Below are 16,383 nucleotides of genomic sequence, written 5' to 3'. Positions count from 1 at the left end.
GCAAATCTTTGGGGCAAACTTCTCCCTCTTTGTGAAGAGGACTAGTTTGTGTATTTGTTGTGTGGCCGTTTCAGGGAACCGGGCCAGTTTAATGTGTTTATGGTTGAAACATTGAGACGACACTCTTAATAACAGAGGCGTACCAAAAGCAGAAGCTGGGAGGAACTGCTGTAACTGTGGGAGAGAAACGCGTGAAGCTGTGAAAAGGCTGAGTCCGGGCTGCATCGCCTTTCAGTTCTGTGTAAAAACTCACTGTCTCGTAACTTTACCAGTCAACAACAACAACAACAACAAAAAATCCAACACCATCCTCACGTAGACGTCCCCGTCAGATCTAGAAGTGAACCTCAAAATATTCTGGGATGCAGATGTCTTAATGTATGTTGTTGAAGGATGTTCTTTTGTCATTTGCTAAACAGAAACAACAACCTGATAAGCCATTCTTAGCCGTTTCAGATAATGAATGAATGGAGTTTCATCTCTTTTCATCCATTTTAAAGAATGGCTTTGTCATTTTCCGAGGTTTTTTTTTTTTTTTTTGTCTGTTGCCTGTTTCTGTAACTTTGTTTCATTCTAAAAAGTTAAATTAAGATTTTGTTTTGAAATGATCATTGTCTTTTCTTTTTTTAGATTTGACACTTTATAACTGTTAGCTTTTTTGAACTGCTGTTTTTTTTTTGCATTCTAAAAAAATGCATATTGTGTTTTAGGTGGAATAAAGTGATTAATATGACTATCAACTGGGATTATTGGGATTTTGACTGGTGAACAGGGTATCGGTCCCTATTGGATGGACGGGATGATTTTCTAATATGCAAAAAGCTTGAATTTAATGAGCACTTACAATTAAAAATGCTTATGACTTGAAGGTTTGTGTTGTCATTTCATACAAACAGAAAAAAACAAACAACTCGCCGATGCAAACCAATTTTAAAAATAATTTATTGGTCTTTATGTACAAGGGGGAAAAAATGAAGTAGAAAACCAAACATGAGTAGAAAAGACAAATGTACAAGAGATCTTTACACTGCATTGAGAGGCAGGAAGCAGGCAATACTTTAACTGTACATGGGGGGGCGGCGTTGACCAGAGTACCACCATGAGATAAACACCTGACCGACCAACCGCTCCTCCTCGCCCACTGAGAAGGAAACCGTAAAAGATGCTCAATCATCGTTTGCCTGGGAAAGTGTCACTGTCTTGGTTGGTTGTGTCTGATGGGACTTGGTGTGTGTGAGGTTTTTGTTCCCTTTGCATAGCAACTCAAACGCTCGATCGGAGAAAGCGGGGTTCAACAGAAGGCCTCTGGACGTTGAAGTCTTTGGTTCATCACGTTACCGTTTTCAAGTCAAGTAAAGCCAACAGCAGAGCAGCAACAACAGTCTGACACTGCTGCAGTGTCTCAGTGATATATGCACATGGGAGGAGTTTGTCCTTAAATTGCTCTTCCAGGAAGTTTTAATGTTAATGAAAGTGTCTGTTTTATTTTTAGGAGCTTTGTTGCCTAAAACTGCTTTGGAAAATAATGAAAGAGAGTCAACAGGATTTAAAATGTGGGGCAGCAAGATGCAGAGTTCACTCCCTGGGTGAAAACACTGTTACACCCATATTTACACATGCATCACTTCCTGTTACTTTTGCAGCAGAAGGACAAACTGCTCCCATACTCTTAACAATACAGGCAATTGTATAAAAATGAAACGAACCGATGCCACGTTCAGCTCATCTTGTACACACAGATTAGTACAGAGGCTCAGAACTGCCACACTGTAAGTTCCATTTTTAACACGGATATCTTGAGAATGCGCCTAAATAATTGCCACTTCTCAAGAAAGCTCAAGATATAACAATAATTTAATCGTGCTCTCGCGATAAAGGCATTAAAAAAGCACATCGTAAGTTCGGCCGTTCTGAGCTCCCACAGACTAAAGAGAAAAAAAAAAAAAAAATCTGTAAAACAGAATTTGGTTTGTGGTGAAATGTAGAAGCCACCAGACGCAGGAGAGATGGCAAAGAAGGAGCGGAAACATTCAAAGAAAAATAAAGCTGAATAACATTATTTCAATACAATTGCACAATATAATACTGACAACCTTTAGCGCTTGTGGTCAAGAAGCCCGTACAATGACTTTTGCTTAACTAAAGGGGAGCGAGTTTGTTATCAGTCAATAAAAACAAACACATCTCCAGTCATTATCACTCAGCTATAATGCCAATAAATAATAGTAATAATGATGACCGATACGATAAAAATCAATTGCGTTACCACGTGTGTCGATCAAAATACCTTGTGGTAAACAATGAGAAATCCACACCGTTGTCAGACCCTCTGAGGAGAATACGGGTAGGAAAAATAGTTCTTTAAATGAGGACGAGAGACGGCTGGCGGTATCGGGGGCCAGTTGTGTGTTAAACCTCATGATCCGTGATCAGAAGCAGGTATGTGAAATCCTCGCTTCTTCCCAACGACACGAGCGGGACAGTTTTGTTATTTTACAGACGAACGTGGGACGAGGTGGACTTGATAGAAAAATAACATCTTGTTACATAATTGAAAAAGGTATCACAAAATAGTTTAAAATCATGAGGTATGAAGGTATGAAAACACCCTCTGTGCACTCTAACTGTAGGTGCGCACTCTAACACACACACGAGTGGGTGCGCACACATCAGTGCACCGTGACTCGAGCTTTGTTCATCAATATGATCACACACACACACACACACACACACACACACACACACACACACACACACACACACACACACACACTCAGGTGGTTTTGTCTTCCCAAAAAGAAATGAGAGCTTTTTGTTGTCTGGACTGTGGAGTAACACGCGCGCACACAAACACACACACACACACACTTCAACTTGAAGAGGAGAAATGCGACACACACAACTCATCTGGTGCTTCCCTGTGCTGGTCTACAGCTCCTGAACACCGCTGGAACACAGACACACTTCTCTTCTAAAAGTATATTTGGGGAAAAAAAACAACAACAACAACAAAAGGAGTCCCGTTGGAGAGAAGTTGCGTGTCTTTGTCAGTTGATGTGTGTCGCTCCGCATCCACAGGTGCTCTAGTCCAAGTCTGAAGGGTGAATAATACTGACGGAACCTGCTGGAGGTACCTTTGGTGCACAAACACACGCTCTCTTTCTCTCTCACACACACAAAGTCTTTCCAGTCAGCACCCGTTGCTCTCCTCCCTGCCCCATGAGGCTTTCACAGGTTACGAGTTCAGACGTGACCCCCCACCCACCCCCACCCTCCCCAGGTTCAGGACAAGGTACAGTCATAGTTTCCCTCCTCCTCTCCCTGCTCCTCTGTCTGCTCTGGAGGACAGTCCTCAGAGGGGGGTCTCGAAAACCCACCTGCGGGTTCTAGAGAGGGAAGACCCAGCGGAGCTGCTGCCCCCCTGCTGTCTTCAGGACGTGGTAAAGCAGCCCCTCCCAGGCCTTCGGTGCCCCCGAGCTTGGAGCTCTGGCAGGTGGGCTGGAAGGCTTCGGGCTGCACCTGCTCCACCGCCGACTCCATCAGCTGCTGCAACTGCGGCTGGATCAGGTTTAGAAATGGTTTGTATCCTGGGCTGGAGACACACAGGATCATACAGGATCAGGACCAAACAGCCAGATGTGTGCTGACAGCTGTTAGTGCCATGTCACATATATAAATACCCAGAATATTCTGATTTTTTTTGTATAATTTGAGTAAAATTTAGTAGGGAATTTAAAAAAAATTAAAGCAAAGAATAAATAACTGCATATCTGGACTGATCACGTTCATCACCCACCAGTCAGTGGAGGCCCATCGGTCGACCGCCAGTAAGCCGTTTCGGACACTCTGCGCAGTCTCACTGGGAACTTCAGGGCTTTCCAGGAAGCTGATCACCTGCTTGATAACGTTTGTATCCCGCAGGATCAAACCAATCACGATGCACCACTCCAGACAGCCCGCCTCCATGAAGACATGGAGCAGGTACCTGCAGGTCAGAGGAGGAAGACGTTATTAGCTCTTTTCACACGGCCACAAAAGCCGTGTTCCCCACCGCCAAAATTGCTGGGGTGCCTGTCGTGTTCACACTGAGCGACACGGGTTGGGGGGGGGGGTCGCCACCCCAATTTACCCTCCAACCCTAGTCTTTTTGCTGGAGTGAGTTTGATCTGAACAGTCCGCCCACTCCAACACATATATTGTGCTAAGCTAACTCATGGTCATCTGATCTCTGCTCACAGAGGTGAGAGGGGTATTTCTTTTCATGTCAGTCTCTGGGGAGCAGGACGGTTAAGCTTATTTAACAGGAAGTTGTTCCTGTAACAGAGATCAAACAAACACCTGACATAGGTCTGTTTGTTGCATCTTACCTGAGCTGCACCTGTGACTTGTGCGGACCTTTGTTGGCTAACTCCATGGAGATGTGCTCCAACTCGGCCTGACTCAGACTCAGTGTGGAGGAGTTCTCGTCCACCATCATCCAGTCACCATCCACCACTGAGCTGGACTCCGTCAGATCTGTAGCTGAGCCGAGACTGTCCTCACCTTGAGGAACGGCAGGTAAAAGAAAAAAATGTCAGAAGGAGGTTTGGTGATCTCCTCTCTAACAGGAAGGTCAGGACGGAGATGAACTCGTCACCTTTGTTGGTGAGTGGCGACAGGAAGGCGTCGTGCATCTGTGGCGAGTTTTGGTTGGAGTGAGCCGATGAAGCCGTGTCTAGATCTTGGGTGGCCTCTCCGAGCCCCACCAGCCAGGTGTGGTTGCTGGGTGCAGCCTGTGGGGGCGCTGTGTCCATGATCAACAGGCTGTCAGCTGATTGGGACTTCAGCAGCTGGGTGCTCAACACTGAGAACAGCAAAGATAAAGAACAAGGGAAATAAAAAATAATAAACGTACCGATGCTTGGCTCTGACTTTCTAAACAATTTTTTTAGAAAATGTATCCTTCCATTTCTGTTTATTCTATCTTGCATTGTGACTCATTACAATTTCATCATTATTATTTAATTCGTGCACTGATCTCCTTTTCCTTGTTTTTATTCTCATATTTATCTGGTCACTCATTTGCGCAACACTTTTGACTTCACTAATCTGACTAAAAGTGTGGGAATAGATCCTGTCTCTCACCTGCGCGACTTCGCCCGTTCTTAAGTGGCGAGCTGAGACTGACAGGGAACGGCCAGAGGAAATCCTTGTGGAGTCTCTTCAGCGCCAATACAAAATCATCAACACGGGCCACGCGGTTCCGCTCACGACACAACCAGCTGATGAGCTCGAAGCCCAGCTGTGCTGAGAAGCACCCCAAGTCACGAAGGCGCACCTGCTCCAGGAGGTGGCGGGCGTGGCGCCACAGCATCATGTCGATATACATATTCTCTGCGCACTCCACATCCCGGCTGGAACGAAGAAAAACAAAAACATTCATATAATAGAGAACCTTTGGTAACACACTGAATCCTGTGGTGTGTGTGTTTGTACCCTTTAGTGGAGGGTCCAGCCGGCATGCTAAAGGTCTTCTGGAGGTTGAACTTGCCCGTTGAGATGGAATCTGCTGACTGAGACAAGCTGATGCTGCGATTTCTAAAGAACTCAAAGCCCCCCGTTGAACTAGGCTCCTGTAGAGAGACACTTTAAACTTTAACTAAACGTTATTAAATTATCATACTGTCACAGCGTGAAGGGAAATAAAAATGTGTGATGCGATCATCTGAAGCAACTCACCTGTGTGGTGGGCGTTGGGGGCGGTGTCTCCATCTCTCCAGAGCCGATGGCTTTGAGGAACCGGATCATGTGGCGACAGAGATCCCACTTTCCCTGCTCCAGTGCGGTGTTGAAAAGAAGCGTTGCGTGCTGTCGGCTCACAGCTGGAACCTCCATGTTCTTTACGTAGAAAGAGGGGACAGGGAAAAGAACAACTGTGTTAGTGTATCTGTGGGAAGACTGATGAGGCTTCTGTTTTAGCATGTGTCGCTACCTGCAGTATAATCAGATAGGAGGCAGCTGTATCCAGGTCTTGAGCCATGAGACACTCCTCGAACAGATCCTTGGGGTTCCCCACAGCAGCGAACAGGTAGTTCCACAAGGCGTACTCGGTCTTCCTGGCACAGTGGACAATGGTCTGAAGGAAAAGGGGGAACTCTGTGATGAACTTGGCCACGGTTGGCAGCAGAGGGTCGGGGATGGGCTCCCGTGATGTTGCCTCCTCTTCCAGCACAACATGCACCATCAGCTCCATGACATGGGGGAAGTAGGGGAGGGAGGCACATGACTGAGCCAGCATCAAAGCCTGTGGGAGAGGGAGCATCAATGAACATCTGAAGTCGTGATGGTGAAGTATGTGGCATCATCAGCTCTCCTCAGACCACCGACCTGTTCACCCAAGTTGCGAACCAGCAGCTGCCTCAGGATGTGGTGGAGGTAGATCTGGGAGGTCCTTTCTACAGTGCAGAAGGGGAATAGCACCTCCATTGGTTCAGAGGATCCCTGCAGCCCGTCGTACAGCACGGTCTCGTTAGTTGCCCCGAGTACCAGGGCGTCTTCGAACAGCACAGCCAGAGGGTAGATGTTGATGTGGAAGGGCAACATGATGCGTCTGGAGAGGAAGGAGTGGGGCTTGCGATGGTCTCTGGGGAACAACGGCAGCCAGACTTTCATGCCTGCCTCACCGCAGGATAACCACAGGGCCTCCAGCAGGTGGCGCTTCTTCCTGTCAGAACGACAGGTGGTCCACACGTTCTCCACACACTGGGCCAGCACTACTGGAGGACAGAATGGTAACTAAGAAAGGAAAAGGGGGTTAGGACTTACTTGTTAAAGCATATTCAAGCATTAGCAAAGGAAGTTGCTCTCACCAGCTTCTTGTTGTTGGCAGGCGCCTCCTTCTCTCGCACCTGCGGCCCTGAACGGTCCCTCTGTAACATGATCAACTGGCCGGCCAGATTCAACATGATACTCTCTGCCATGCAGGCCTGACACGGATCAACAAACAGAAAAAGGTATTTATACTTTGATGGTTAGAATTCACACTGTGAGTGGGTGTCTGAGGTTGCGAGTGTGTTACCTGCTGCGGGGCTTTTAACGTGATGCCGGTCTCCGTGCGCACCGAGGTGAGTGTGACAGAGACCACAAGGGCTGGGTGAGGGATGTAGCGAGACATGGACACCTCCTGGAGCAACTCCACACTGATGGACATGTTTGGACTGCAATATTAAATACAGGTTTACTACTCACAAGTCAGAATCAGGAAATTACATGAAATGCCTAAAATAGAAATGACACATTAACTTTGAGAGTGATATCTGACTGACATGTCAACAAATAATCCAAATGAACAAAACTTTTTGGGGAATTTTGCTTTTATGCCCTCCCTCTCACAACCAGACGAAAAGATAGAGACCCTTCTCTCTGCTGTGTGCAGTCGCGAGTTTAGACACACAGAGACCTGCTGACTGTTAGTAGCTTAGCACAAAGAATAGTAGTGGGTGGAAAGTGTTAGCGTACCTCAGTCAAAGGCATTCAGTAGATCAGGTTAAGGATCTTGGTTTGTCTGGAAGCAATCGTTCTCATCCTCTCTTATAAAGTCGGCCATGGTCAGTATTAGTCATTTTCTAGCCGTCATCAAATGCAGACGAGACTCTGATTCTAAAAATACTTATAATTTCCTTATTTATTTAATTGTTCCACAGTAACAAACATTATACACTATTATTATATAAATACAAGCAATACAGTTTGGGAGAAAAGTGCATATGATTACCTTTGACCAGTATGCTAATACTTACCATCCACTGCCATTCATTATGCTAAGCTAAGTAGCAGTCAGCTAGTTTCTAGCTCCCTAACGCAGACACAAAGGAGACAAGGGTCTCCTTCTTTTTGTGTGCCTTCAAACACATTTCATTGATCTATAATTTTTTTAGGTAACAAAATATAAAGTTGAGAGTCTTTCTGAACACTGATCTTTACGAACACTCCAGTCCTCTCAACCAGTATTCAGGCTGATGCCCTTTTCTATCATGCCATGGGTCTTCGATCATGTGATCTTTTTACAAGAGGACTCTGTTCCCAAGGGAAAATGGGACTGAGTTAAAACTATTAGCTAACACTATTAAGACTACTCATTCCAAAACTGACAGCGCGGTATGCAGTTTAAGAGAATTTTGGATCTTGATCATAAAGAAAGTTGACATGTTCTACATCAGACTACACATTATGTTCAATGGTATTTGGGTTTAGAAAAGGAAGAAAATCTTACATTTTCCACACAAAAGAAATAGAATAGACCCACCTGTCATTCTTCCTCTGTATACTATAGAGGCAGATGGAGCAGTCTGCTCTGAACAGGATGACCATGTCCCTGAAGACGTTGAGCAGCAGTGTGTCTGAATGCAGCTTAGTGACCGAGGCGAAGGCGTTGTCCAAGTTAGATGACCGCTGGTAGAGCCTCAACTAGAGGCAGCAGAGGGACAACTGGGGTCAGGATTTACAGAGAATAGATGAGGTTCAGGAACAAATTGGTGCTTCAGTCTCACCTGCTCTTGCTGGTCTATAAAATTATAACAGGCCACCACTACGAAGTCCTTCCACCAAGCTAGACCGCCTGTCACCGTCATGTTCTGCTCCTACACCCAAGAAATGGAGACATTTTATTGCACTTTTTGCAGGAGCTCTTCTTGCTGATGCTGCAGTGTGGCGTGCCGGCTGGTTAATGACATGACTACAAGAGTTACAGTAAAGAGTGTGGTGTATGCCAAGGACGGTAAAAATCACAGTGATGCAGTGTGAAATGGGGGGGGGGGGGTGCCTGTGTTACCCCAGGGAACATACTTCATTTTTTTTGCCTTACTTGAATAAAGCGTCGTTGCACATCTGCTACAGTAGGTGGCAGTGTCGCCCTAATTGTCAGAGTGTGCGCAGGGAGTATTAGCTCTATGGTGTATGGTTTTGGATCACACACAGCACAGAGCAGGAGATATGAAGTGCAGTGAACAAACCCTCAAGAGACACCACTGAAACATATTTAACAGGGATGAAAAGAGAGGAGGAGAGAGACGGAAATGATGAGACAAACGCAAGTCTCCTGAAAGCTAAGACGAGGAAATATGACGACGCGTATGTAGCGCTTGGCTCCCCTGTGACTACGGTGAGAGACGGGGAAACAATATTAATTAAGTTATTCTTTGTTGTAAGTCAGTCAAAAAATATTTAGAGTTTAAATACGAGAAAAGATCAATACATTTATTTTTTTTTTATTTCAGGCAGGGCGGCACAGTGGTGACCCGTCCAGGGTCAACCCCGCCTCTCCCCCGAAAGCTGCTGGGGTAGGCTCCAGCCCCCCCACGACCCTTAACAGGATGAGTGGTAGAAAATGGATGGATGGATGGAATTTCAAGCAAACTGATGCACATTCTGGGGGGGGGGGGGGATAACAGAAAATAATTGAGTTAAGTGAACTGGTCCATTTGTGTCGCTCACTCTCTAATGTCCCGTACCTGAGTGATGTTTCCAAACAGTTTCCATTTCCTTGTGAATAAGGAGTAGTGTGCAAAGCCCCGTCTCCCTGCTACAGCCATGCACTGTCCGGCTGTGTCTATGGCTGCAAACTGCACACAAACGAAACACGCACGCACGCACACACACACACACACACACGGCAAACAATGTAAAATCAAGTGTTGATACAGAAAACAGACATAAAACTAAACAAAGGGTCAAATTTCATAGACGCTAATGACAACCACTTCATGGACGTATTGACAAAGTCGGTCAAATGCTCATTCATGAAATCTTACGCACAAATACCAGGACTCATTCAGCCCTCAATTTAATCTTACAGACAAAAAAGTAAAGCCTGATAGCCATTAACAGATCCTTGCTCCTGATTTCCAGTATAGTGTGTACCTCTTGTAGTCTTTATGAGTCTGACTGACTGGCAGATGCAGAAGGTATACAATAGAATTCAGGAGCACAGTTACTCTTAGCCATTAGGTTTTCTTTCCTGTCTGTAAGACTAAACTGAGGGTTAAAAAGCCAAAAAGGACTGAAGGAGCAGATTGGTGCATAAGAGCATTTCATGAGGAGTTTATTTCTGTGGTGTCACACTGTTTTATACACCAACAACCACAACTGTTCCTGACCCAACACTTCACATGACAACAGTTCTGCTTTTGGTACGTACATACATACATACACACACACAAACACACACACACGTTGTCAAAGAATAAATAATGGGGAATGACTTTGCAAACTTTTAGAGCCGGAACACACAACATAAATCACATCTACTCTTAACTATTCTGACTGTTGACCTGGTCAATCACGCTGCTAAGTAACTAACATTCCCACACGTACCCGTATAGGCCAGTTGCTCTCTAGGTATGTGCTGTGAATCTGGAGGACAAAAACACAACAAGTACAAGATGAGGGACTGAATTACCGTTCACTGGAAGATCACTACTAACTGCTTCCTCGTATATTAAGCCTCCAATTCCTCATCGCGGATGATTCTGCTGCATTTAAGACTATGACATAATATGATGTGATGCAACAAATACACAATGTAAATTAAGGCTCTATTTGAAAACCTGTCTCACAGTAAATCTACTGTCTGTGTGTGTGGGTGTGTGTGTCCCTACCTGGACCACATGCCAGTGCTTGTGCCCCAGTAAAGTGCTGAGTCCCTGAGAGAGTGAGGAGTTGGGAGGGTGGTGCAGCGGGCTTCCATCCTGATGGTGTAAGTGTGTGTGTGGCTGCATGTCTGTGGTGTTGTGGACCTGCGTGGGGTCACCGCATGTCAGGTAGAGGCGGTCTTCCCCATGCAGCAACACCTGCTCCTGATTACTCTGCAATAGAGGAGCAGACCGAATATTGAACGTGTGTTTACGCAACACAGAGCACACTGGGCGTCTCATGTCCCTCCTCTCACCGTGCAGGGGTTGACTGTAAGGGCGCTTTTAATAAAGTGGAACTGCAATATCCCGGCCTGCAGTGAAGGAGGAGGTGACACCATCTCCACCTCCTGCTGCTCCTCCTGCCTCCTCCTCTCCTGTTTGTTAGGGAGCACCCACAGGTGGTAGCCTTCTGCTCCCCAGCTCTGGGAAAAGGGATTACAAAAAAGTATATATCTAATATCTAGTGAGAGAATTTCAGTTTCTGAAAAATTGACCCATCGTCCAAAAAAACAATCAAAATATTAACATGAACAACTTGTAGCTTTGCTCCACTTCAAATTTTGATTTTGTTAACTAAAAGATAAATGGACTATTTCTTGAAACTAAATACTAAGTATTACAAAACACACCATAGAGCTGATTTTAATGGGATCTTTCTTTGTGCCGTCAGCCCGATACCTGACGGGGGAAGCAGAAAAGAACAAAATGTTCATCAAATGAGGTGTGAAGTGTTTGAGGAAAATTGTGTGATTATGTGAGTATGTGTCCACCCACGCAAAGTCCTCTCCCAGAGTGCAGATGAGGTGAGCTCCGAAGACACTCCACAGCGATAGGCCGCCACACTCCCATGTCACCATGGCAACGCTGTAGTCAGGAGACCAGCAGATGAGCCTTACTGGTCCGGTCTTGTTGTAGATGTCTGAGGAGGGAAACAATTTGGAGAAGAGGTTTTATTTAGAGTTACGTGAGCAGTTGTTATGGTTTCACTGTGTCATTACAGGATGTGTAAACAGTGAAACACTCAGAGTATTGACTTTATTATTGCTGGGCTGCAGGTAATTATGTTTGGTTGTGTAGAAAAACAGCTCTGATAAATGAATGTATCGAGAGGAAAAATATTTCTTGGTGAACACTAGCTGAAGTGGTTTAAAAATAAAGTCGTACTCCTTTTCGGTAGTTTGCAATATGACTTTTCAGAGTAACATGTCCCGCTTAGATATTGTGCTAATTAGTCAACATTATCATTTAAAAAGACATTTTAAATTTATCCTTCATTCACCAAGAAATGTTCCACTGAGATACAACATCTCATCGGCTACGGAGTCCAGGTCAGGATAAAAATATGGAAGTAACAATTTAATATAATAAAAACATAAAAGAATATCTAACATCCCCAAAAAATGTAAAATAAAATAATATAGTCTCACTCAAACATAGGCACCTTGTTAATCTAAAGATCAATTTATTTATTTATCATCTTGACTCAGGAATTCCTGATGGGGTGAGAAGAGAAGGTTAGTTAGAATGTTGGCTGTGCTGTCCTCCACAAGGGGGAGCCATAGCACCGGCTCTCAGCATAGCACAGTTGAAACAGATGTGAATTCAGGGCAGACACACATGGAGGGATGCAGGCTTGAGTCGGGACAAGGAGAGTCAACAGGTGGTACCTGGGTAGTGTTTTGGTGTGAGTTCCAGTTTGTGGGAGAGCTGCATGGATCCTGTTGTGGTGTCAATCATGTAGACCAGCACCGAGCCACTGTAACGAGAATAAACACATTAAGAATCAGAATTTATGAGTTAAGTGAATTGATTACTCATATATAATCTAGTGCCATCTTGTCTTGTGGATAATAACAACTCCACATTGTATGGCTCTGGAAGGAAAACTAGGGGTCAATGAAGAGGAGAGAATCCTGCCAAGCTGGCAGATGTACAATCCATGGGCAGTTTCTGTCAAGCACACACTAGGAAGCCTCGGCAAACACAAACTGACAGATTCTCACACTGGACACACACTACAAGGACAACAAGCAGTCTGTGTAGCAACAGGGTGTGAGCAAACACACCCATGTTTTCTTCCCAAAACTTTATTGTAAAGACGCAGAGAGAGAGAGAGACATACCTGGCACAACCGAAGGCCATCAGTCTGTACTTGTTGTTGACCGCCACACAGGTGCCATCAGACACATCTGCTGCCCAGACGCCCTGCAGCTGCTGGACACAGACAGACAGACAGACAGACAGACAGACAGACAGACACACACACACACACACACACACACACACACGACAAGAACATTTTAGACTTTCAGACATCTCAAAGTGTATGTGACATGGTCACTCACAGGTCAACAGACTGATTTGTATTTAGTTTAATTGACTTCTATATCAGGACACAGATCTGGATGACTCTAAAAATTCCAAGAATGCAGACGAAAACATGTTAACTTGTGTTCATATCGGCGCTGCTTCCTGCAGTGTAGACGCTTCACTTGGCTTACATTCTTTTGCTGTTACTGTTTTCTGCCAAAAAAAACAAAACTGGAAAGCAGCTCGGGGACTCTTTTAAATGATAAGAACTTTAATTTTTGAGAGACGCGAGCACGACTGCTTCACTGGGGCTCTCTTAAATCATTTCCCTGGGGCGACAGACAGCCAAAGCCTCATCAACCTCTGACACAGCCATTGACAGAGGCAAAACAGAGACTTAGTGACAAACCTCAAAAACTAACCTCACAAGCTGACACAGATTTGCACTGTTGTTGCCAGACTTAATCTTTGATATCACAGGAATATCCTGCAAATCCGAGCTGCACGCCCTGCGGTAAACCTTGTACTGGCTAATGATATTGCCAAACAGCGCTAAAACAGGATGCTACCCATCAAAAACCAGGTTCACCTACATTTTATTTTACTCCCTGCGTCACCCACCTGTTCTCAGGATTTACAGACCAGATGAAAGGATGGTCACTCCCAGAAACAAAGGAATAGCTTCCTCTGCTCTAATCTATTGGTATTATATTTTTATCCCTTAAAGTCCACCTATTCCATTCGCTTCAAGTCCTGTCTCTGTCCCCTAAGCTTGATAAAAGTACAGCATGTCCTGTTATACGGGTGATTGTGTACAAAATACAGTCGGCTCTTCCATGCTAGACTAGAGGACTATGGGACTTATGAATGTTCCCAGGAACAAGTATCTTTGTCTGTACTCCTGCCTTGATAGATAATAGAGATTAATAGGGTGCCTGTTCTCACTTAGCAACTATTAATTTTTAATGAATTATCACTACCAATTACTGAGATTTTGTGTTTTCAACAGGAAACTGGCGAGGTCATGGTAGCTTCTCTTGTCGTGATTTTAACACCCACACTGAGAATCCTGATGACAGAACTGCCTGGGAAGAATCTACTTGATCCATCACAGCATATGAAAGAGCAAACACGTGATTTGGTTATTAGCCATAGCTGTATGACCATTTCTGTGCAGCCTGTATTCTTGGGGCTGGAACTATCCCAAGCACCAAGCCAGTCACGTCAGGCTGGGAAGACTATTGAAAATCCGGGAGACCATAGAAAAAAATGGCAGATTTAATCAGATTTATAACATTTCATCTTAAAAAGTGCACAACAGACGACTGAATCAAGATGAGGTATCACATAGTCGTTGTTTAGCTCGATGCTAAAATGGCAATTTCCTTGAAACAATCGTCGTAAGCGGGTTGTGCTTATGTGTGAGGTTTAATACAGAAAAGCGGGGGGAAAAAGGAAAATGTGGATGAAACCATGGCTGTGGTGGGAGAACAGGCGTATTTTTATGTTGAAGCACAAACTGGAGCTCGGTTAGAGAATAAAAAAGGCTCATTGTTGTCGCTGTAGCTGCTGCTACAAACTATGATTATGTGCACAAAGTGAGCATTATCCAATTGGTGACCCTTCCTGGTTACTTGAATTTGAAACACCTTTGTGATTTTCTGGGAAGGCTAAATCAGACCCAATATTGGCCTGATTTTCTTGCAAACTATTGCATATACACAATAGCAACTTTGGCACATTCACAACATGGCTGCTTTCTCCTCAATTCCATTTATTGACAGAATTGATTTTAAAGTGCTGTTGCTTGCTGATAAATTTAACCTTCAAGGAAAATTCCAGTTCCTCTAGAAGAATATAAACCCAGCAGAGCCACTTCTCACTTATCTTTGTTACCTACGATTTAACATGCAAAAACCCCTCAGGATGTTCATTCTGCCTGCATTAATCTGGCCACTGTATGTGTAAATACCCCCAAAATATGCCAAAATATTAGATTTGTCATTTCTACTCATAATTATCGGTAGAAACAATATAGTATTAGGGATGTAAGTGGTGGACTGTATAAGCTGATTTGCATATTGATGGGATAAGCTGTACAAGACAGCACGCGGTCTGGAAATCTCTATAAGTTTAATCAGACTTTCATCAGATTCTCAAAGCTATAAACATGACCATTTTCATGATCTGCCTCTGTCTTCAACAGTGGATGTGTGTGTTTGTGTGTGTGTCCTCACATCTGCCGTGATGCTGTTGCTGAGTGGTGTGATAAAGCCCAGGCGCCCGTCACTCAGTACCACAGCGAAGCCGTCCAGCGTCACACAGTACTCCATACAACGGATATAGACACCCTCCAGGTCCAGAGAGGGACCACCTACACGCATGCATGCACACACACACAAACACACACACACACAAACGCACGCACACAAACACACACACACACACACACACACACACACACACACACAAACGCACGCACACAGGTTTCTAGTATGTAGGAGGACTGCTGAGATGAAATCAGGTTGAAGCATTCTTATGTGATCGATTCAAAATTGAAATACTCTGATAATCTATAGTATCGTAGATAATCTATAGTGATTTTCAGTTTCTGCTCATATTCCCAACTGGACTCAGGTGAGCTTGATGCTCTTAATCTGCGTGCATGCTTCTTCCCTAACCTCGGGCCGACTGGAGGTCTAGCGAGAAGGGGATTGAGGTCAGGCAGATAGTCTTGCGTCCATTGCCGCCTAACCCGTCCCAGTGCAGCACGTGGAGGTAGCCGTCTGCGGTGCACACCAGTAAATCCTCTTGGAGGGTCTGCAGACTGGTGCCAAAATGACAAAAACAAAACAAAACAGAGAAATGTTAGAAAACAGAAGACTGGTCTTCATCCAGTTGTGCACTCTGACTGGAGCCTGAACCTGTTACTGCTCAGCTGGGATGAGGACACATGGTTGCTGATGCCAAGTCTCATTGTCCTCTCATACACAAGAGAACAAATTGTGTAATAGAGGACAATGAGACTCGGATGTGTACAGCAGTTTATTGTCTTCTGAAAAGTATGAGAGTCCTACATTGAAGATGGCACAATGGGACCACTAAAAGGAGGGGAACTTTAGATAGAACACAGAGAAAAGCATAGAAGAAGAAGTAGAGCTTTTCACTGCAGGGGAGGAAACATCTTTCGGTAGTTTAACAGCAGGAGACACCCACTCATCTCCTGCACAATCAAGCTGTGCCTGTGACATGCCAAACCGAGCGCTCTCATTCAGATGATTCCCCCCTGTAATCTCTGTCAAACGGAGACAGAGGAGTTACAGATGAACGTGACGGACTGAAGATGCAGAGAATATAAATGCAAGACAAACAAAAAAAAGGAGTTGAATAGAAGAGGGATGGA

At 44.7% G+C, this 16,383-nt stretch overlaps 1 protein-coding gene across 3 annotated transcripts in view; it reads right to left on the bottom strand.

The window, feature by feature from the left end:
• Positions 1–930: 930 nt before the first annotated feature.
• Positions 931–16,383, bottom strand: part of ric1 (RIC1 homolog, RAB6A GEF complex partner 1) — a 40,191-nt gene continuing 24,738 nt past the window's right edge. For 2 of the 3 annotated variants that reach the window (XM_086186526.1, XM_086186528.1), the window contains exons 5-27: positions 15,662–15,807; positions 15,218–15,354; positions 12,793–12,884; positions 12,338–12,426; positions 11,445–11,589; positions 11,300–11,348; positions 10,925–11,092; positions 10,635–10,841; positions 10,351–10,389; positions 9,489–9,599; positions 8,529–8,618; positions 8,285–8,445; positions 7,058–7,196; positions 6,849–6,965; positions 6,367–6,774; positions 5,972–6,283; positions 5,719–5,877; positions 5,476–5,612; positions 5,125–5,393; positions 4,637–4,843; positions 4,368–4,542; positions 3,797–3,985; positions 931–3,592 (exon numbers count right to left, since the gene is read on the bottom strand). In XM_086186526.1, coding sequence (XP_086042652.1) covers positions 3,283–3,592; positions 3,797–3,985; positions 4,368–4,542; positions 4,637–4,843; positions 5,125–5,393; positions 5,476–5,612; positions 5,719–5,877; positions 5,972–6,283; positions 6,367–6,774; positions 6,849–6,965; positions 7,058–7,196; positions 8,285–8,445; positions 8,529–8,618; positions 9,489–9,599; positions 10,351–10,389; positions 10,635–10,841; positions 10,925–11,092; positions 11,300–11,348; positions 11,445–11,589; positions 12,338–12,426; positions 12,793–12,884; positions 15,218–15,354; positions 15,662–15,807 — 3,856 coding nt within the window. In that variant the 3' untranslated portion in view covers positions 931–3,282. The remainder of the gene's footprint in view (positions 3,593–3,796; positions 3,986–4,367; positions 4,543–4,636; positions 4,844–5,124; positions 5,394–5,475; positions 5,613–5,718; positions 5,878–5,971; positions 6,284–6,366; positions 6,775–6,848; positions 6,966–7,057; positions 7,197–8,284; positions 8,446–8,528; positions 8,619–9,488; positions 9,600–10,350; positions 10,390–10,634; positions 10,842–10,924; positions 11,093–11,299; positions 11,349–11,444; positions 11,590–12,337; positions 12,427–12,792; positions 12,885–15,217; positions 15,355–15,661; positions 15,808–16,383) is intronic. The other variant, XM_086186527.1, reaches the window with a different exon arrangement.

This window comes from Aulostomus chinensis, chromosome 19 (genome assembly GCF_037954235.1).
Source record: "Aulostomus chinensis isolate RoL2024-O1b breed Wild chromosome 19, RoL_Achi_v1.0, whole genome shotgun sequence".
NCBI lineage: Eukaryota > Metazoa > Chordata > Actinopteri > Syngnathiformes > Aulostomidae > Aulostomus > Aulostomus chinensis.
The sequence above is the reverse complement of the archived record's forward strand: the minus strand, read 5'-3'. Positions and strand labels throughout refer to the sequence as shown.